Below are 22,668 nucleotides of genomic sequence, written 5' to 3'. Positions count from 1 at the left end.
TATTAGAATAAAATTAAATATTTTAATGAATTTGTTTGCTCGTAAATCCTTGTCTCTTTATTATTAGTTAAAAAAAAAAACTTAACGAGCCTTCTTACTAACATGAGAATATGAAGATATTGAATAAATTCGTAATTCCTAACTTTTTCATTGATGCAAATGTCTCGATTATCCTTAAGTATTTAAAAAAAATATAATATAGAATGGTTCAAATAATACAAATTAAATAAAAGTATGTTGAGAAAGACTACGAACCGAAGACAATAGACTGAATGTTCGTAAATAAAAGTTAAGATGACAATATGAAAACAGTTAAAAACAGATGTTTTAAATATTTCGTTACTGTAGCTCATGATAATAAATGGCTGAATGAAAACGATGAAGAAAAGAAGAAAAATATCTAAACATTTGAAAAGATTTACGCAAGTTTATTAATAATGTTAAAACATTTCATCAAGCGTTCTACGTTTATTTTATCTACTTGATTTGCTTAATCGTATGTAAGAATAATGCTTAGGAATAAAGATTATTATCCAAAGGATAATTTCTATTAAAACTGCAAAAATATTAATGGCACCAATTTCATTCTCTTGAACGCATACGTTTCTTTTGCATTCTTGGCGTTAATTTCCATAATTATTACCGTCAGAAAATGACAAAATCAGTATCGCTTTTTCTAGTAAACTTAACCCTCGGATCGACAATAGCAAATTAAAATTTTGATAATACTACTCAGGTCAAAACTACGTACACATGTTGTACATAGTGGAAGAAAAAAAAAGAAGAAAAATGGAGAAAATCAATATTCTCTATCATTTTTAAGATTTTGAATGCTTTAATGCACTTATGTATGTTTTCGCGTCGTTTGCGGTAAAAAAGCTAATCCGTTTACACCTGACTTGATCCCACAAAAAAGGGATGCCATCCAGCAATAATTGCTTAGCAAAAGATATGAATCAATCAATGATGGAAACGACACGAGCTTTGCACAGAACTCGAAAGACGAGAGTTTCAACAGTAGAATCCCTGTTTGTTTTCGATGCTCTAATGTTGGACATATTAAATTACAAAATGCACGCCGTTGAAACTCCGTCGAAGCAATTCACCGTCTCGCTAGGCCGATCTCGATGTTTAATCAAAGTCACGCGATCGCAGACTCGCCAAGGAAGCTCCGACCTAGTCATCGTTGACCTCGATCGGGATACTCGTAGTGAAGGTCGGCGTCTCCAGCTCCTCATGCTTCTTCATCTTCATACTCTGCAAAGTAACGAGATTCGTAATTATATCGGTCGAGGACATGGGAAAAGTTATGGTTTACTGCGCGACGAATGGGATTACATCATCGCGTGACATATGAATTAAAGACGTGAAGATGTGAATTAAAGGCTTGTCGAAAAGTGCTAATTATTTAGCTGAACGCTAACACAATTAGAGATCCACCCGTGCGTCTTACCTGTTGCAATTTATAGTGATTAATGATATCCTGATCGGCTGGGCAGCTCTGTAGGAAAGCGTCGAGCCTGTACATGTGATGCATGTACCGCCACAGATGTACCAGAGTCTCCGGTATCTCGAAGTCAGCGAAGTACTTGCCGGCGACCCTGATGTGCTGCAGCCGCGGCATCAGTTCGCAATCGAAGCAGCACATGGTGTCGCCGGTGAGAAAGCGCGTACCCTTGCGACCCAAATGTTCATCGATCTTACGCAGATGCGCCATCAGCGACGAGGATTTGGGATCCTTGTCCTTATCCTTCGCGTTCAGTAACAGTAGCTTGAGTTTCTGTAAAACGGATAGACATGAATTTCTCGCCTCGTCAGAGAAAGACTATAAATTCAACAGCTCAGTTTCCCCGATTAGTTTCACTCTCGACTGGATTGATCAACACTCACGCTGAACAAGTTCTCCACAAGAGTGGCCACTTCCTTATCCTGTACAAACAGATTGTGCCCTCCAGGGATGTTTTTCATGATGTGCCGTTCGATCTTTTCGTTTTCCAATATCGCGTCGCCGTTGTCGATCAGGATAGGTGGCGGCGTAGCCTGGAAGTTGGTGCGAAAGTCGGGCGGCGGTTTCTGCATATCCACGGTGGTCACCTTCAAGGAAATCGTCTTCAGCTCCGCCAAGAGATACAGATCCATAAAATATTCCTGACAGAAGAGACAGGCGCCCTTTCGACGGCCATCGATTGTCGATGCCTAAAAACGATATTTTCTTCATTAACATCAAAATAAATGTAAATAAAATTTTTCTAATTAATTAAGGAATATATTATTGTTTAAAAAAATACACGTGATCTCAAATGTATTTTAGATTCAAGAATATAGATATTATTACGATTTTTAAAATATGTCTTTTATAAAATCTCTATGTGAGATTTTTTTTTCATATAATCATTTATGATATATTACATCTCGTTATTATTCTTCATAGTAAAAGCTGCATTTGGCGACTATTAACGTCAAAACTAGCATGTAAATTCTGCGGTATCTTGCGGGTTCGATTATCCTGCCTGTATCTCTGGGCGATAAGAGGCTGACGTCAGCCAACAACTAGTTCACGAATCCAACAGCGGCGTGGCGAAACGCGCGAATCTTTGTGTTTGGAAGTGAACCCAACCCATTAGTCAAACCCCCGATCGACGTCCCACCACCACACATTTTCTACTGCTCGATCGGCCGAATCGAGAGAGTACCGAACCCGCTAGAGCACGGCGCACTCGTTTCCCCGATGTCACGGTTTATTTATTCGCTCGGCTCTGACGTCCTCACTGCGTTTGCGTTCATGGTCATCCTGAAAAAACCTTACGCAATCTACCAATCAAAATTATCTTTTTTTTTTCCGTCGATGTGTTAGTTTCGGTGTAGATTCTGATATTTTCCAAGTTAGAAAACGCGTGCTTCTACCAGAGCTATTACTTTTAACAACTTCAAAGATTCTCGAAGCTTCGAAGGAATTCGAATCTTCAAAATTTACTTCGAATTTTCGAAGTTTAAAGTGCCTTGAAAGCTTCAAAACAATTACGAAAAATCTTCAAAATTTCAAAGTTCGAATGTCGAAGCCTTTTCTCGAGGCAAATTAAATTATTCTAACTTCTACCGTCAAACGTTGAAAAATAAATGTTTATTAACTAAAGCTTTTAAAGTAAATCTTCCTCCGAAAAGAAAAATCTCATTCTTAAAGATTAAAAATTGTTTTTCAAAACTGGCTTAATTTAAACTCTTCAAAGTGAGATTCCACTTCAAAGAATTTAGAGAGTATACATCATCACCAGGGAATTTCAATTTTTTGTCTCCTATCCCGGCGGCTTCAACCATTCAACTTTATTTCCCTGTGGCATTTATAATCGTACACTTTTCGTGCCTTCATACTTTTTAACCTTTGATCGTTACAAGAATTATTGCATGATATTGCATCTAATACACCGTATCTAATGGACAATCGTGCGAATATCTTTCATTATATGACATTCCCTGATCGTTATCCTCGATACTTTGATCCTTTACCCAACCGATGGAAGCTAAACAACCCACGCATTGTGTAACGTAATCGTTCTCTCCTCGGACAGGCCCGACCACGATCGCCCGTAATTCGAGCAAATTGAATCTCGGCAGTTCGCCAACTCTCCCTCCCCCTCCCCTCTCTCTCTCTCTCTCTCTCTCTCTTTCTTTCGGACAACGATGGTTCTATTTTCATCGGGTGCTAACAATCGGCCGCTCTTCCAGGATCTAACAAGCCGGGCGTTTACAGAACAGAAGGTGGTCGCGCGATATCACAACGTACTATTGTATCGTTCGTCGCTACTATGGTTTACTACTACTGATGTCTTACACTTTCCATCACAGTCCCATGCGTCATACAGCAGCCGACACCTCGTTTTGTATTCTTTCTTGACGATGACGCACAATCCGTTTTCGGACGTTGCACAACGTGAGGGAGTTAAAGGTTCCATTTGGCGCGCGCGCAATTCTGTCAGAAAATCTCCTGTTAGAGATTGCTCTCGCGGATCAGGGACGCGATAACGAATCTTTATGAATCGTCAGTTTTTAATACAAATATACATGCCCCGAAAAACGTCTTTCCAGAAGCCCAACGGGTACTTTCGAGTTTTTTCAACGAAAAAAGCGAAAAAAAAAATTCGGAGCAAAAGTGTTATCTGTAAAATTATTTATTTTAAAAAATCCATACCGAGATTTGTTCATTTATTGAGGGGTTTAGAGGTCTCACTTTTTTTTTTACATTCTATCGTACTTTTGTACGAGGCTGAAAAGTGCGGATCTGTTTCCACGCTCCATTCAGCGATGTATATTGCTGTCTGATACCAAGTTTTATTTGTCTTACACGAATAAGATTCAAACAGCCACACTCTTAATGTTAAATATGAAATATGAACGCGTGTCATGATAATCCCTCAGGCGCCCATCGCACATCTGTTAAACATCTTTCGGAGTTGAATGCGTTCTCGGCACGGTATCAAAACTATCTGTCTGGTCGGTTGACCGAAAAGCACGGAGCCGTCATTGCGCATAAAGTCTGCTGCATCATTATTTCCGGAACGTGCGGAAAGATGAAATAAAATATAACGACATATTCGGCGAGGATAATCAAACAAACCTTGCTTATTTTGATTATCAACGTGTGCTTGATTTTCCGCATGGTGGTTATGACAATCGAGAATTCCACGGAGAATATTCAAGAAGAGTTATGTCTGTCCCGTCGTCCACGATTTGCACAAGTCGACTTTGAGATATGAGTCATTTATTCCGAATAAAGCGCGCAATAAGCAGATAACGAGAGACAAATAATTCACCAAGCGAAACCATCTTTACAAACTTTAATTTAAGTCGCGACGTTGCGATTATCCTTTCGAAAATATCGATTTTTTCCCCGGATTTTTAAAAAAGAGATTCGAAGAATAAGAATAATTAACATTTAGTCGACGTTATCAAAACATATAACGTAAAATAAAGCGAGAGCATGACAACAGAGTTTGAAGAAGTCCTTCGAGACTCCCCAACGGAAATCTAGCATTGGTATTCATGTCGAATATACGGGTTGCACGAAGAACGCGGATGGCGGATCAAATGTCATGAAGACACTGAACATCTTCCATCTTTGAACGCGACTCTATCTCTCACCCGCGGTCGGCGCTTCTCACCTCCTTTCTCTATTACGAAAGCTTGAAAATTCGTATGCGATGTCAGGTGCGCATCCTTCGATATTTTGCAGAAAACACTCTAAGAAACAATATCGATGTGGATTTAACACCCACGCAGTATCTATACACAAAGAAAGATATTCTGGTTAAACCAACCAGAAAAAGTCCAACCAGAATAGCTCATCAATTTTGATGAGAACAGAATTTTTGATTGATGATCTCATCAAAATGCGGTTCTGGTTAGACCTTTTTTGCTAAACATTTTTCAGTGTATATTATAATTCTCGCCGTGTTGCCGCTTTCTGTTTTAATCAATGCTTTCCATTTTAAATTGATACAAACAATATTCATCTTTCTTAATATTCAGAAAATAACAAAGAACGGCTCTTGTGTCGATTTCTGTCATCAAATGGAAAGCATGGCACCCAATATTAATATCAACATGTGGATTTATCACCATGAGTTTTAAATCCCCGCCGCCATGATAGCATTGATACTTTAATCCTTCATAGCTCAATATTTTTTCACTGCTTTCTCATAACAGTCCAACCGAGTTACTGGTGTCCGATTGTGTTTTTCGAAGAGGATTTTTCGACTCTAAAAAATCTAAAAAAAATTCTGATATATTTTTGTAACAATTTAAAAATGTGATTCTACAATATGATCCGAAACGTCTTTCACTTCTTTCGTACGTGTTCGAATTTGAGGAAGAATTATTTAAAATTGAAAATTTGCTCGAGTCTTCGAAGACTCGGTTTGGACCACGGAAAATTAAATCCATATTTTTCAGAGTGCGACGAAAGAAAACCAGCGTACATCGAGAAGGATGGGAAGGTGAATCTTTTCAAAATCGCGCGACGACAAATCTCTCTCCGTCTCGTGCATATTGGTAAGATTTATCGTGTCGTTCAGAATTTTAACGACACGATTTAACTCGCCGTGGAGGAGATACGACGCGCGTGTACACACACGCAGGCGAATTCCATTCCTTTGAAAAGCCGCGCAAGCATTTGCCGAACGCGGATCGGTGAAACCACTGGCGTGTTTGATAGAGTTCAGCATATTTACAGGCGACGGGGGGGCAACCTTCGACCACTTCGACGTGGAATCTCGGTTTGGGCGAGCGAGAGAGGGGCGAAGTGTTTTATTTTTTCTTCTCTTTCACGTCGATGTCTGTTACGCGAATGATTCGCGTTATTGCGGCCTCGCGACAACATTACGTGGCTCCGTCGAAGCCGCGGAACCGGGCGGAAAAAACGGGGAAAAGAAACCGAACGGAAAAAGGGAAGAACGACGACTAGTAAGAGCGACTATATGCATCGCTGGTATCGCTAATGGTAACATCGCGGACAACCTTGTTTCATGCCTGAAAGAAATTAATGCGTGCCTGCGCACTTGTGTCATTCGCCCGAGTAATTCTCTGCACGACAAAAGTCTTACGAGGAAGCTATCCCCGCGAACGGCTTCATGAAATATGGACGAGTCAATGACTTCGAAAGTGACACAATTCCGATCTCTCGAATTGCGATTCTGATTGTAACATACACTGAAAAATGTAAATTTTAATTAATAATTATTTGAATGATACTAGTAGAACATTTATTTACAGAAAATAAATAATTGCTAAATAAAAATAATATCTGTTGTAGTTAAATCAAATAAATATATGTTTACGATTAGTAAATGTTTAACTGGCACTGTTAAAACAAATATTTATTAAAATGCATTTTAGTACATTTTTCTCTCAATGTAGGCTTTTCCAAGAGACATAGATGATACAGTGAATTATTACATGCTTGTTGTTTTTCAGTTAAACAAAAATGAAATGATCATTGTGTTACACTGTTAGCATTTTTCACTGAGAAAACTAGTGCAAAACTGGTGCAATTGAGTGCAAATCAGTTCACATATTTTTAGTGTTAATAAATAATTTAAACTTCTTAAGGTAATGCGATTGTTATGGCACAAACAACATATAATTAAAAGAGTTTAATTACTTCTTAACACTGAAAATATGTGCACTGATTTGCACTCAATTGCACTTAGTGTACACCAGTGTTCCACTAGTTTTCCCAGTAGAAAACGTTATGTATCTCTTGATGGAAAGCACTAATTGCGCTTTCCATTTAGTGACATAAGTCGACGTAAGTTCTATCTTTGTTACTCTCTGAATGTCAACAAAGACAGAATGTTTGTGTCGACTTGTATCACTAAATAGAAAGCATTCGATAATGAATGTACGGTTTAATGAATATCTACAGTAACAATCCATGAGAGACGTAGATTATAATTGATCATAATTAAATATTCTTGTGTGTTACGATTATTATATCCTTCATAATTACATATAATTACTTTTGTGGCTTAATTCGTCTAATAAATAGATGGCTTGTATAATATAACACAATACGGAACCTCCTTCTACAAACATCTCCATCGCATACCATACTTGTACAGGCCTCATCCGGCATCCCGCTGTACATACCGTTACGAGTAGGCAAATATACACACGTGTACGTACGCACGCGTGCAAGTACGACCTCTAACGAATATATATATATACAGCGCATTTAGCCATAATTCTACAACGCAATCATCAGCCTCTCCTGCTCGCCATTTTTCCTGAATGAAATTCAATGACGGATGGGGAAAAAAAGAAGGAAAAAAGAAACAATACTGTGTCGGAACATCTTTCGCGAAGGTACATACGTAAGCGGCTATTATTAGCGGGACGATGTTTTGTAGTCATGTGGACCTCGGCGGCATCCTTCGATCTCGTATCGCGCGAAGGACGATTCCTCCTCTTGCGCTCGAGTACCTTTTAGCAACTTTTTTTAATACTTTGTTTAAACAACGGTGTTACGTGTTCGTGGAACGATCGTGCGAACTCTTCGAGTGTCTCTGACTTCCACCTAGACACGCTTGTAATGACCTTAGAGGAGATTAAATGGCGATCGATCGCCATGCTCGCAAGTGGTTACGCGATTTTTCTTTCGCTCAATGTATGTATGTGTAATCACGACGGGAAAAATAAGTCTATAACGGGACGTTGGTAAAGAAGAGACTTGTGACATAGCATATTATATGAGTATGACAAACAAGTCGAAAAGAAAATACCGTATTCGTAAGAAAGATGTCAAAAAGAGAGAGAGAGAGAGAGAAAGAGGGGACATCATCTTTTCTATCATGTCTCCGTTTAGTTTAAAAATGTGATATCCTGTCTTCTAATTTATATCAAGCTCGTATTTAAGTGATTTTTCCTTTGCCTCGTATTAAAAAAATATTTCTTTTTTCGGACGAAAGCAAGTTCTTAATTCTCTTTACAACTCTTTACAAGCAAAGCTGACGTTATTTTGACTGGAAAAATTCACACTCCTCTAGTTTCAATTTTTTATTAAATTTAATCAAAACGAAAAAATCACTACAGTCACGTTAAAAATGTTCTAATAAATCTTACTCAGTCACTGCTGTGAGATTTTAGCAATAAACCGCCTTCTAAAGGTTAGTAAATCAACGCGAGTATATTCCTAGAATCATCGAGGAATAAAATAGAGAAGTCGCGGGGAACGAAGTCACCGAAGTCGGCGGGGAAAGCCAGAGGAGCGAGGAAAGCGGAAGGCAAAGGAGTCCATCGTTTAACGGTAGAATCTCGCGGAGGACCTCGTGGTAGTCGCTCGTCGTTTCGTCCCGTTTGACACACTTATCCGAGAGAACTTTGCGCGATCGCCTCCCGAGAGTGCAAGATCCAGCCGGTTTACCATTAAATCTTCCCGCGCGATTTCGACGATTGGATCCAAAATATTACGCCTGAGGTGCCGCTCCGTCGTTCTTCGATTTACAACAACAACGGTATATAGCTGATCCAGCGGCGTGCCGGCATAGTTTTGACCTCGTTAACAGAATAAATTAAATAGTTGTCGTTCAATATGCATGCGGTATTTCGTTGCGAGGAGACCAAATTCAAAACTTCACTTGAGAATGTTCATTCTAGCATTCAAACACGCGCCATTCGATTTGTAATTTCGAATCGAGTCGTGCTGACGCCCATGTCACACTATTTTATTGCAGATTGCATCGCGACGGTATTTCGGAGTTATTTTGTTGAAAACGTTCTTTAGTTTTCGTTCCTTATTGTCGGCGGAGGCGAGAAACAGTCGCTCATATCTGTGCAACCTGTCCTTAAGTATGCCAACGAGAATTCTACGCGGCAACCTGTTAGATAACTAACTTATCATCTCGATTGCAGTGTTAGATAAATATTTAGATAGTTAGAGGAAAATGTTACCGCTGGCCAGCAGTTTCTTTCTTACTATAGTCAAGAGACGTAAACGCGAAGGCAATCTCCAATCGCTATAATAGTATGATACAAGCATAAGATATTGCAAACTTCGAGGAAGTCGTTCTACAACTCGATAGTAGCACGCCTCAATGAACTAGATACAGACGTTTTTATTTTTCTAATTAAGCAGTTATACGTGTCAACAAGAACTCTTTCTCGGCGAGATTCGAAGAGATTCAGTGAGTCCAGTTTTTCCGTGACGAATCAATTTTATCATGATTTCTTTCTCCAAACTGATAATTCACGATTAGCCTTTGTATCTTTATCATGTACCTATTTATTCGCAATATACAGGCTGAAGAGCGCATTATTGACAGTGTGACACTTCTTCGCTACCTGAATATGTATCTAACATTGCAATCGAGATAATAAGTCAGTTATCTGCCGCGTAGAATTCGCGTTGGCACACTTAAGGACAGGTCGCATCGATATGGACGACCGTCTCACCTTCGACAATAGGAACAAGCAAAGACTAAACAGCGAACGTTTTCAATGGAAAAAAAGTAATTATAAGGCACTATATATATATAAAACAGCATAAATATAAAGAGGACAAAGAGCCAAGTAATTTAAGTTAAATTATTTGTCTCTTTGCCTTTTTTATATTTATACTGTTTTCAATGAAATAACTCCGAAATATAATGAGAAATATGTTTCGTATTGTTGACTTAAAAAACTTTCTTGCTTTCTAATAAAAAAAAAATTTAGTTTTAATAAAAATTTGGTTATTCTAACCCTTAAGGATTGTAAATTAAGCCATTCTTTTTCACGAATTGGCTCATTTTTTAGAGTTAGATTCCACTCCAAAGAATTTGGAGAGTCAATATAATGTGTAATAATTTAATTTTTTATAATAATAAATTATATCCTAAATTATAATCTTGTGACGCGACATTGTCTTTCCAGGAGAAAATTTCAAAAGTTTGCGATTTCGACTCCGAGACGCTTCGTTCCTTTCACGAGTCATCTAATTCAACGTCATGTATTAAGATCGTTGCATGCATGGCGTGCAGTATTTCTCTCGGAAGAAATTTGATCGATCGTCGGCGAAAGTTCAATCGCAAGCTCTTTAATGGTCATTCGAAGGTAGCCTGTTTCCACTTAAGGAGTCGTTTCCTCCTTGGAAACGCGGTGAAAAGAAAGTTTCAAGAACTCGCGTCGAGTTCACCCTCGATCGAATCGAATCAATCAAGAATAACAACGATCGTAATAGCCTGGCTATTAATCTAATCGGAATCGAAAACGTAATCGAATACGATATCGTAATATATCGAAATCACATAATAAAGCGATATAGATATCGCAAAATTATGATATCATGTATTGTAAGATCATCGATCTTGTTTAAATCATATTTTTCTTTCTAGAAATACGTCGCGCGTATTAATATATTTCACCGATGACTCATCCCAATTTTTTTATTTGGAACAAAAACACAAGAGTGCGGACTCGAAGAGTTACAAAAGTTACTTTGAAGAGCACCGTCAAAACATTTTACTTTCAAAAACAACACCACTCTACTTAACGTAAAAAAACACACGTGACGCGTGTGACAAGAATCTGCAGGCACTTTCAATGTCCTAAAAAGGAAACGTATAAATCCCTTGGAGAAACTCCTTCACATTTCTCCGCCGGCCGCTAATCGCGCGATAAGGAGATTTGATCTCAAGATCTTAAAACGTCGCGTGAATTATTCCGATAAGATAGGAATGTGCCAGCGGCGAGACAGATGGAATTTGTACGGCGTACAAGATCAATCGATCCTATAGATATTATGATCTCGGGGAAATCCCAGGAATTGTATTCTCGAAAAATATCGCGCATACAAAAATGTACAAAAATATTAATTATATATTTAATACACTCTCCGTTATGGACTTTAAAGATACCAGAAGGTTTGTGGGTTATCGCCGTGTCTTTATCCATTGCTGTTGCAAACTTCTCGTGAATATAATAATATACTCTGTCATAAACTTTTTACAAAAAGCCAATGTTTAGGCCTGAATCTTAAGGCGTAACAAACTGACTAATCACAGTCGAATACGAGAGGAATAATTCAAGATTTAGATATTTAGAGGTATTCATAGTCAGTTCTTATATTCAAGATCGTCTTAAGTTCAATCTTGAGATGTTACGAACCAATCAGAGGGCCGCATTAGCGTTTTAAGACATTACTTAAGACGATCTTGGAATAATAACAGACTATGAATGCTGGCTTTAAAGCTTAAGTTAATGGCTTATTGTATAATAGAAAGCTCATTATAATGAATTAGACATCAAAGGAATGGCAACCTATTCTTTTGAGTTAAGCAACATTCTTTATTAAAGTAACTTCTCTCGGTGTGTGCCTACCAAAATATAAATTAATCCATTTCTTTAGTTAATTTAAAATTGAACAACGTCTATATTAACGTATGTACTTAGTAATACACCAAATTCACTACGTTTTCTTGAATTAAATTTAACTCCATTTTAGTTAAATTAATAACATATCGAATAAGAGCAGTGGCGACCTATAGAAATAATATAAAAAATATATCAAATTGATATATAATTTGACATAAATTTATGCGTGTTACGTATCTCTAGTATTTCCGGTACACGATATTTTTTTCGAAAATAAAGTTTCAGGACGGGCACCGGCAGAAAAATCAGTCTAGTCACCGCGGCCTTTCATTTTCCCGTCCACTTCCATCGCGCCGCGCGCGAGACAACTTTTTTCTGCCCGGTGGCTTTTCCCGTCGGAAAGCGGGAAGTGCAGGCGGAAAGAGGAACACAGGAACAACGGCGACAGCGGGCGCCTTTTCGTGTCCCATCTGCCGCGCGACGTAACGCCCGCAGAATGCACAAGCGCCTCCGGCGAAGGGGAGCGTCGTGGCTTCGGCGCCCTCGATGACTCCATGCGTAAAGAAATGTGTAACATACGCACGGCGGCGGCGTGCCGAACGTCTGGTTTTTGAGCCTTGTATTTGCTTGCGTTTCACGATGCTAGAATTATTTTAAAACGCAATTGACCAATTCTTTCTTCGTTCTGACATCTCAGGAGGGGGAATTAATAAATCACATTTCAACAATTCGGCCATTTCATCAATTTGTTGATTGGTCCATTCGTTCGAGATCTCGAAGTGATTTATAAGTGTCGATTCTTAACCTCTGATTCTTGTATCTGCTTGTGTTTCACGATGCTAGAAATAGTCATATAAATAAATCAACTTGTAAGTGAGACAAGCGCCACTTACACGGTCCAAGGAATAATACATGTATTTAAATAAATTTAAAAGCCAAAAGAATCCTTGCAGTAAAACCAATTCCTATTACCGTTTTCCTCTTTATTCTCATTATTAAGTAAATTTAATTCAAATATATAATCGCGCGCCGATTACTTTTCAGACTTAACGCAATCAAACTAAGATACCTACAATAACAGTCCCCTCAAATTCGATGTTACTAGCATCTTAAGCCCTGTGTTCGCGAATTCTCGAATCAAAAGGTGTTTAGACAATTAACTTTAACGTCATTTCGTTAAAACTATATATTGATTGCCTACACATTCCTAGATCCAAGAACTCGGACCGAGTTAGTCTAGCAGCATAGACTCAGCATTTTAAAACCAATAAACGACGTATTGCGAGAAATATTCGAATTCGATCATTTCATCAATTTGTGATTGGTCAATTCACTCTCCCCCGGAGCAATTTCTAGCATCGCGAACAGAAGGTTTCCAGAAGTAATGCGAAAGTAAAGGGACTCTCCCGACGCCCGCCGTCTATTAACCGTCGACCGGCGTGAGAGCTAGAGACGCGGAAATCTTCGTTCGCGACGATATAGCGAGTCCGTAGCGGAGATTGGACGACGGTATAAAGACCGGTCTTGCGATCCCTTTGATGTAACGTTAGACACACGGGCCGAAAAACTCGTGACACACGTGCAACCACCGCGACGAGCCCTTCTCGGCCGGGAGGAGTTTCTTCGTCCGCTGTGTATATCGGCTGAGCGACGGCAGCGCGTACATAGGTATATACTTAATACGTACGCACGTACTCTCCGCGTGCAACCGCGTCCGTTGTTCGCTCGTTCACGGCTGCGGTCCCCGGCGATCACGCGTCGGCGAACGCGCGAGGGAGCTTCGCTCGAGCCAACAGAAACGACCAAGGCTGAACGACGAACGTACACGAAGAGCCCGGCATCCTCTCGAGATCACAGACGCGAACATGACGCGAAGTAAAAACAAAGTCGTACAGGAGAAAGAGGAAGAGATAAAGAAAGAGAGAAAGAGAGAGAGAGAGACGGTTGAGGAACGGTCAACGGTCATGACGCGGATTATTTCCGCGCTCTAGCCGACCACGGGCTACCGTCGAATTCACGATCGGCGGCGTCCCGCCGGGATAGGAAGGAAGAAGCAGGGATTAAACCTGCGGTTTCCTGCTGGAGTAAACGAAAACCAGTTGGCCGTTCCACGCCCATAGCGCTCACGGGGACAACCGCCTCCTTTTTCCTCTCTGTCTTTCTCTCCTCCCTCTCCCGACGTTCCGTTCCGATCTGTCCGTCTCGCTCGCGCGGCGGATCCTCGACCGCGCGTGGCACACTCACCTTGATGATCAGCTCGATCTCGGGCACGTCGCCGTTACTGGTGCCGTTCTCGTGATTGTCGTCCGCCATCCTGACGGGGATCTTCGTGTGCAGCGAAGAAGGAAAAAGGCACTTTTGTCCTGTGGCGTATCTCGGCGGCTACCTCTTTCTCCCTCTCTCTCTCTTTCTCCCGTGACTCGACGCAAAACTGAATAAAAGTAAAGAACGAACAGAACACAACGCAAGTCCGCGGAATACTGACGCAACGCGTCACGACCGTCACGCGTGCTGCTGCCGCAATACGTTTGCGCCGCTGGCGCCGCCTGCGGCGCGCCCGCCGAATCACGTGACGCTTCATTGCGCGCGCGCGAAAACGCGCCTAATTTGAAAATAGTTCGATAAATGATGTAAGATCAGAATCTAAGTAACGATTATGTAACTTTTTCCTTTGGGGAGAAACATGAAAAGGGAACATTTTTCGTATGTATGTGTGTATATGTACAGTACATGATTACATAAAGATTTTTACTTTTCTCTCTAAAAAAAAAAAGTTACATAATCACTACCCTGTATTTCATAATTCGTTATACATAACGAGTTACAAAATATAAGTCCAGTACCAGACAATATAACTATATCATTACTATTATTAAAAATGGAAAAATAGGAACCCAGGTGAACCAATTTCGAAATAGTGATAATATTTAAGACAAATAGAAAATTGATCTTGAATTTTATAAACTAATAAACACTAATCAGAAATTTGCTTCAAATTACATCAGCTGTCATTGGTGTTACACCATAGAATAAATCAGAATAGATTTAAATCGGAATTGCTCCGTTTTCCCTAAAAACACAATAGAAATCTAAAAAAGAATAGAATAATTCGGAATTCATTTTTGTTCCTGTAACAGACGCCTAGAAATTAAAAGTATTGAACGACAGTGCTTTTGATAGTCAATACATAATTATAATCACTATTTTCCAATTAAAGATTCTGTAAGAGATGTTTAAAATAATAAAATTTTTATAAAACAGTATAAATAATATACAAAAATTAGAGCGTCTTTTGGAAGCTTTTAAGATATATTCTAGGCTTTTACGTTATTTGTATAATTACATGCAAACAATTTTTCTATCATTTTTGTGATTCTTTTTATCAGATGCGCAAATACGCGACAATTATGTTTTTCAATGACTCGCTATTTCGAGATTCTACGTAACATTTTACCGTCTTCAAAGTATCTTGTAGAGACGATTTTATTGTCTGTAGATAAATGTGATATATATCACTTATATTTGTGTGATAGAAAATATATTTTGAATTTACACCTCATCTTGAAATTAGCGATGTGATTTTTTAAGAGCGTGATCCATGATATCTTCTATTATATTTTCTTTATAAAAATATATTTTTTGTATACTTCACACTACTTTGTTTTTAATATACTTCAATGTTTTGAGATATTTAATTCACGTTATATATTTCCTTACCGTTATTATCTGCACCTCGATACAACGTGACATTGCTGACCAAAATTATACAGAAAATAAGAAAGACAAATCTCAGGAATGATATCGTATGCAATTTTAAAGGAAATAAAAATAAAATTTGGAGGAAAAATTGGACGGCCAAAAATTTATCAATTTTTTAAAGTTGAGACCATGGTTGGAAAACTGTGACAGCTATTTTGTTTGTGACATTTCAGTCATGAAAGCGTCAAGGATAGTATTATGTGGTATTATGACGAGACGATTGCACAACTTTAGATTATTTCGAGATTTAATATACAGAGTATAAGGAAGACGTATTGGATGTTCAACATTTCAGTTGAAATAATCCATATGCTATATTCTTAACTATGATTCTTAAACAATATAGCAACAATAATATTTCATATGTACATAATTACTAATCCTCTTTATATAGCGATAAACGTGAATTCGTTTAACGTCTTACGTTTGGTCAGATCATAGAGATTATCTTAAACTCTACAGCCAAAAGTTCTCATGCTCTCTTACAATGAAACTTTTTCTCCCTCTTACGTTCGCGCGTTAAAAGAAAGGTATGTACGACGGACCAAAGAGGATATGCTCTGAGTGTATGAGTTCAATCGACAGACTATATGAAAGCTATGCGTTCATTATTAGTGTGACTTCTAAACGCTATAACGGTTAGTGCTTCGCTTTTTTTCATTCTTTTTTTGTCATCTAATAGCTCATTTTCCAACAGACGATTGAACACTGTGACGAATTTAAATTATACTAGGCCGAGTGTAAAATATACAATATATTATCAACTCCTCTTATACAAGAGAATACAAAACTAAACGTTCCCCTCAAATTTTAATAAATTTTGAATGTGCTAAAATATAGAAAAAAAGACACGTAATTTTTTAATGATTTAATATCAATTTCTTTCAAAAAAGGATTTTACTCTTTTATCATGCAACTCAGCAGTTATAAAAAATTATGCCTCTCATTTTTTATCTATATTTTACATATTAAAATCAGAAGGAAACGCTTAGTTGTATTCCCTTCTCAGTTACAGCTTTAGAATATAAGAGATTACTCGGCCGTCACCAATTCTCCGATGCGGTGGCTAAGAATTATAATATTAATTCATTAGTTCTTTTTCAATCTCGTTAAAAAATATGAAAGACGCAAGCATACCATCGTCGATATAAGATTCGCAATAAGATTTTTTTTAAGTATATATGTATATAACAAATTCTCTCGTCTAAATAATTGTGTTATCTTGATTAGAATAATATCTCATTCCACTTTAACGGTCGACTTGAGATTTCATCTCATAGACTCATCATTAACAACGATAAACGCGTTTTCAGTTGCGCTGTTCGAATTGGACCCAAATTCTAAAGCAACGGATAAAATAGCGTAAATTACCAGAAAGTGTAGGATACACGCTTATAGAATTATTTCACATATGTATACCATAAATATCGGACATGATCATAAATATACGAGTAGGATAATAGTAATAATTGACTAATTTTGGTTTTACACGGACATAATCTCTAATTGCTTTATCCGTTAATTGGTATATCGTACTCTGCATTCTAGAGCACTAATAAAATTTTCGTTTGGACGCTCGTAGCTTCTGATCTAATTAACGAGCCTAATTTCGCAGTGGGTCCAAGCTCTCCAAAGAAAAGTCATCAGTTCCAATGCACAGCCCTCTACTAAAGCCATCCTGAAAATTTTTTATCATGTCATAACTTGTTACAAAAGAAGCAATTAAAAAGTAAAGATTGCATATTTTACCTTCATCTCCAGCAGCTTCTTATCCAGTAAACCGATAGCGTTTTCCAATTCTTGTTGGCTAGGATTGGATGTCATGGTCGAAGCTTCAAATTCTCCCATTTCAAATGGATCCTTAAATTCATTCTTCATATTTAAAGTTGGCGTAGGGTTGAAAGGAATGCTACCAAACAGATCTTCTTTGACTCCGTTTTGACGTCTCGAGTCTTTCGTCTTTGGTGGTGGTGCCACTGAAAAGAAAATACAATATTCTCAGATAATATATGCATAATATAATTAATGTCTATAAATTACACACTTACGCAGGGGCGGAGGACTGGTTGTGCCGTTAGATTGTGAGAAAAAGTTCGATCCCGAAGATATTTGACCGTTAAGAAGCGGATTATTTGACTGGTGATTAGCAAGACCATTAGCTGCGGTCTCATAAGCTCTTGGGTTAAAATCTTCCTCAAACTCATCCATCAACAGCCCTTCCAATTTGGTGCCAACCGACGGCATTGGTGCCGGCTCATTCCTATAAAAAATGAAAATAATATGAAATCAAGAAGGTAGAAACTAATAAAATTTTCAATGCTGTGTTAACCCCATACCCCATGAAATCATCGTCGAAATTCGTCTCAAAACTTCTCGGTGGAACTGGCGGCGGTTGCTGAGGTCCATTGGATGTATTTCCGTTACTGTCACTCATATTCAACAATGGCTTGCTAGTTGTACCATTGACTTGCGATGAATCGGTACTGAGAAGATGAGAAGCTCCAGGTACATGAAGAATATCGGGTATGTTATGCTGTGATAGGTACGTCGACACATCCGCCTAAATGAGAATAAAAACGTACATAATTGGGAATATATGACTGAAACAATTATTACATCCTATTATACTAAGGAACTTATATAAAATATTATAAAATACGTTTCATGTATTTTTTTTTCAAACTAACCGAGCCTTTAATAGCCGCGACATCTTGCAATCGTTGCCGATAAACGTTGTTTTCGTGTTCAAGTCGTTTTATTTTCTGCTGTAACACCATACAACGTCGTTGCGTCTCTAAATCCTTGCCGGATGTTTCCAGGAACCTCCTGTAGGCTAGATCGAAGGCTTGACCGATGGTCAGCGTGATCTCTTCGGCTAGTTTGTCGCTGACGAAAACGAAGCATGTATGCCTCTCCGCGTCCTCTTCCTTCGCGATGAAACTGAAGAATTTCTTCTCTCCTTTGTCGTCGGCGCAGTATGAAATTCTATGTAACGGATACTGATGCATAATTCGCTGCAAGAATAACCTTCGATCAAACGATGACCAAGTAATCGAGCCTTGAATGCATGAATACGAAAAGCAATTATCGCATAAAAGTTAATTCTTCACATGGACAAATGGCACTAACCTTGGGCGTCGTTTTCGTTTTTGGTTCTTGTATCGCCACGCCATCGATGCTTATGGTCAGCTCGACCTTCGGGGTTTTTGTGCCTTCGCTCTTCTTAAGTTGCTGATTGAATTTCAGTTTGCAAATCGCCTCCTTGACGACCTCGATGCCTTTGGGTTGATCCACCTCTGTGCTGCCCAAATACTAAAATATTAAGTCATAGAAATATGATGACAAAAGGAAAATCAATGTACGCAATTCGTTGTAGAAAAATAACAAGACAAAACGACGCAGCGTGGGGAATATTGTGACGTCTCTAAAAAAATTCACGCTAAAAACACGATACAAATGTACTTATTGATTAATGGCGGTCTTTTCTTAGCGCATTCCTTCGCACTCTGCATATTTTTGCATTGTAATCGTTGCAAATTTTCCGCATACATCTGTAAATTAGCAGCGCACGACATCTCTCGTCAAGGTAATTTCCGAAAGAATAATTGTCTAACTACTTGCAAATAAGTCGCTACATGTATATTTAAACCTTTTACGTAACCAAAACAGCCTAAGAGTTCCGGATATCTTTCAAAAATTTATTTATCAAGCGCAAAGATTATAGCGCGTGAATTGTAGGAAAAGGAATTACTGACATAAAAATGAAAATACTAATTACAACCTTTATCGCAAGTCGTAGAAAGCGAAAAAGGAAATTGAATATACATAATTAATAATATTAATATATCGGCAGGGAAATTAATCTAATCGATAATTATGGAACTGCTTGTAGTCGCCGCATTTCACAAACCGAACAAAAAGAAACGAGGCATTTCGTAATGACGTTTGGAAATAAGACGCACATCTAACGGAAATTTACGCCGCATTCCTTCTACTCGATAAAATATTTATGCACTTTAATCTTTCACGAACAACACGATAAACGTAACACTGACAAATTGCGCGATATTATCGTGTTACGATGACGTTTCGCTGCGTAGTTTAATGATCTCTGGATACTTTTATATCCCCGATCAAATTACGAATCTTCTAGAATGACAGAATTGTATCTCAATCGCTTACACAAAACTGAATCTGATCGCATTTTAATTGCATTTTCCATTTTGTTTCTTGCTTATATAAATTGTATAATAAAAATATAAAATTTTAACTCTTTCAGAATTGTAAAAATTCACATAAAAATTGCTAAATTTTTAAAAATTATTCTTAATTAAAAAATGAAGATTTACATCTCTTTTCGCTCAGCCTAATGAGAAATTAAATCGATTCTCCAGTCGATTAAGATGTGTTAGAATATGTTAACACGTGGAGAAATTTTTCTTCAGCGGAATACCTTCCAAAAAAAAAATACGGAGAGAGTAAGATTGCGGAAACCTAATCCGGTTAGAGAAAAAGGCATGTCCGGACATGCCAATTCCGCTGTTTCGTGTTCACTGGTGACGACACGACACTCGTTTCATTCGTGAGATAGTGAAATCTGGCCGCTCGCAAAGTTTCGAAGTTCAACGAACTCGTGGCGACGCGCCGGTTGGGGTCTTAGCGTCTCGAACAACAATTCATCCGCGATATACCGGTATTCGTATTCACGAGGAAACTTACGTACGTGCCGGTAACAATTCGAAACGAAAGGCAAACGGTTGCAAGTTGCGCACTTTTTCCAGGTGACGCGAAATGAATGAACACTTCGAGTCTAGGATCTTTCTTCTGTTTCTCTGTGCAAGTCATTCAGAAATAATGAGATTCCACAACCGGCTAGAAAGTGTAAATCGCGAGTTACTTTCGGTTTTTATACGGTTATTTCCACCTTTTAACAACCGAACATTAAACTCCTCCCGTCGTCGTTAGAGTCAATCTAAACATCTTTATGAGATATCTCTTAACGAGACATCCGATTGTGATATTTCCAGACTTGCATTTCTTTCTGTCATTACAGAAAATATCGAATTTTTACGAATTAATTATGAGAAATTTTTATATTTCTATGAAAAAAACTGCTTTCTGATAAATCTTGTCTTTCAAAGAAAGATAACAATTTTTCTATTGAAAAGGACATTAAAATTTCATTAATTAAAACATATTTTTTCTCTAAAAGAAGTAAAATAATAAAGAATATCTTTGTTCTCAATCAACTACCTCTATTTTCATTATCTTTCCTAGTTATTGCTTAATGGTTGCCAGCAATTTCTCTGGCTTTTCCCAGGCCGTACACGATGCCTCGGCGTTCCGCCCAGCGAAATAATCAACTTAGCTTAATTACGCTTGTTAGCAACGAAAGGTAACTAGGTGTTCGCATGTCGACAAATTCCACGAAAGCGTAATGGATATCCTGCTCAGTGAATTTACGAACTCGATGAGTTACCAGAGATGAAATTAAAAGCGGAAGAAGAGGATCGACGATACTCGTCGCGATGACCTCGACCTTTCATCCGTCAGTTTCGAGATACCGAGAAACGGTGCTAGAATGGTACTTGTAGCTCCATTATTGTTAATCCCGCGATTAAATTCGCGACCTTCGTCAACGTGCATATACGCAAACTTCGTATCAATAATTAAAAGCATTTTCAACATCCCATTAAAAAACGCAATCTTAATAAATTATTTATTAAGATCAATTAACATCTCGATCAATTACTTATTAAGATTAAGCTTTAGAGAGTAGAGGTCTATTTTTTAAATCTTTCAGCTTTTCCCGAGTAAGATTTGTTATAATTCATTAGTTCATAACATCCTTTGCCTTAAAATATATAAATACATATACAATTTCGAAGCCACTATAATAATTTTCCGTCCTGAAGATTCAAGAATTTCATTGCTAAAAATCATTACTCCCAATTTTTGGCACAAATTTCAATGCAAATTATAATTTCCAAAAGCAATCATTATACAGTTCATCGCGAAAAAAATTCAGGATGTAAATAATACCTTTATAAGACAAATACGATCTTAACATGAAGAAATTCTCGCAGTATAGAAATCGTACAATACCTTGACTAGGTAGGCGATATGTCCTTTTTGGAGCGCGTCCGGTGGGTGTATCCAGTTCCTACTCGTTCCTGCGAACAGGAGAGTCGCGATGATTTTTCAACCTTCGCCATAGCAGCGGCGAACCATATTTGCTAATACTAGTCCCGATACACGTGTATTGAAGAGTCAGGTTACTCACCTCCGTTTTTGCTCGGCTGATTTTTGTTGTTCGCCGAATTCTGCGCCCATTTCAGTAACGTCGAGTTTCTCATGTTGTCGGCCTCTGGCTACAACCGACTCTCAGACCCCTCTGTAACACAAATACCAACAAATCGTCAAATTAGCGTATCAAAGAATTACGTTTTTAATTCGTAAGTAAGGCGCATAATGTTTAGACTTTTCTGTGTGTGTGTGTGTGTGAACATAGAATAGATTAAATATATCTACATAAATTAAAGTAATTAAATTTTTTAGACATTTAAAATATATACATAAAATTTGCAACTAAAAATGGTTTTCTAGCTTTAATACTACTATAAAACGATAGCATTTATAATAACTTTTCTTTCCGGTTCTAAAAGATATGATTCTCATAACTTTAAACATATACACGAGTATTATTCTTTCGCTGTTCGTGACAGTGAAAGGCTTATAGAGCGACTGCTTATGAAGATTTAAAGGGGCTGCTGGTCAAACATCAAAAGCCAACGCCAGCTGTAATTTTTCCTTTCCCTCGACATTTTATGAGGTGGGACGTGAGTTTTGGACTCTATCCAGGTTACCGTTCTCTTCCTACTTCCACGATCTCTCAAGCAAGCCGCCTTCGCTTTTATCTGTGTCTTGAAAATCATTTCTAACCGCGCACTTAAAGCTCCTGCGTCGCAAAAACTATCACGTGTATCACCGCGATCAACGAGAGCTCGTGACCAAAGAACGGTCTCGTTATGTTTGCAAAAGAGAGCACAAACATATCAAGTGATATAC

General features: G+C 38.1%; 2 protein-coding genes across 5 annotated transcripts in view; both read right to left on the bottom strand.

Annotated features, from left to right (window-relative positions):
* Positions 1-464: 464 nt before the first annotated feature.
* Clic (chloride intracellular channel protein 5) lies at positions 465-14,306 on the bottom strand. Of its 2 annotated transcripts, none has more exons than XM_018544229.1 (4): positions 14,086-14,306; positions 1,891-2,196; positions 1,454-1,780; positions 465-1,257 (listed from the first exon to the last, which is right to left on the bottom strand). In XM_018544229.1, exons 1-4 carry the CDS (start codon positions 14,152-14,154, stop codon positions 1,177-1,179), a joined length of 783 nt encoding a protein of 260 aa, XP_018399731.1. In that variant the 5' UTR covers positions 14,155-14,306; the 3' UTR covers positions 465-1,176. The 2 variants fall into 2 exon arrangements, with proteins under 2 accessions (XP_018399731.1, XP_018399733.1); XM_018544231.1 differs by lacking the exon at positions 14,086-14,306 and adding an exon at positions 13,529-13,587.
* Positions 14,307-16,536: 2,230 nt separating this feature from the next.
* The window catches only part of LOC108777355 (PTB domain-containing engulfment adapter protein 1), a 35,230-nt gene continuing 29,098 nt past the window's right edge, over positions 16,537-22,668 (bottom strand). For 2 of the 3 annotated variants that reach the window (XM_018544219.1, XM_018544217.1), the window contains exons 2-9: positions 21,884-21,994; positions 21,706-21,773; positions 18,730-18,912; positions 18,288-18,614; positions 17,937-18,160; positions 17,649-17,860; positions 17,350-17,576; positions 16,537-17,278 (exon numbers count right to left, since the gene is read on the bottom strand). In XM_018544219.1, the coding sequence (XP_018399721.1) occupies positions 17,204-17,278; positions 17,350-17,576; positions 17,649-17,860; positions 17,937-18,160; positions 18,288-18,614; positions 18,730-18,912; positions 21,706-21,773; positions 21,884-21,956 (1,389 nt within the window). In that variant the 5' untranslated portion in view covers positions 21,957-21,994 and the 3' untranslated portion in view covers positions 16,537-17,203. Of the gene's footprint in view, positions 17,279-17,349; positions 17,577-17,648; positions 17,861-17,936; positions 18,161-18,287; positions 18,628-18,729; positions 18,913-21,705; positions 21,774-21,883; positions 21,995-22,668 lie in introns of those variants that run through there. The other variant, XM_018544220.1, reaches the window with a different exon arrangement.

The sequence above is a fragment of the Cyphomyrmex costatus genome, unplaced genomic scaffold (genome assembly GCF_001594065.2).
Source record: "Cyphomyrmex costatus isolate MS0001 unplaced genomic scaffold, Ccosl1.0 scaffold43, whole genome shotgun sequence".
NCBI lineage: Eukaryota > Metazoa > Arthropoda > Insecta > Hymenoptera > Formicidae > Cyphomyrmex > Cyphomyrmex costatus.
This window is presented reverse-complemented; position numbering and strand designations above follow the sequence as displayed.

What these genes read in the sequence shown, in the direction of transcription:
- Clic (XM_018544229.1), bottom strand. Translation starts at nt 14,154, where the DNA reads ATGGCGGACGACAATCACGAGAACGGCACCAGTAACGGCGACGTGCCC. An exon ending in AGATCGAGCTGATCATCAAG is followed by an intron (nt 2,197 to 14,085) that starts GTGAGTGTGCCA and finishes TATCGTTTTTAG; the next exon opens with GCATCGACAATCGATGGCCG. An exon ending in TTGTGGAGAACTTGTTCAGC is followed by an intron (nt 1,781 to 1,890) that starts GTGAGTGTTGAT and finishes TCCGTTTTACAG; the next exon opens with AAACTCAAGCTACTGTTACT.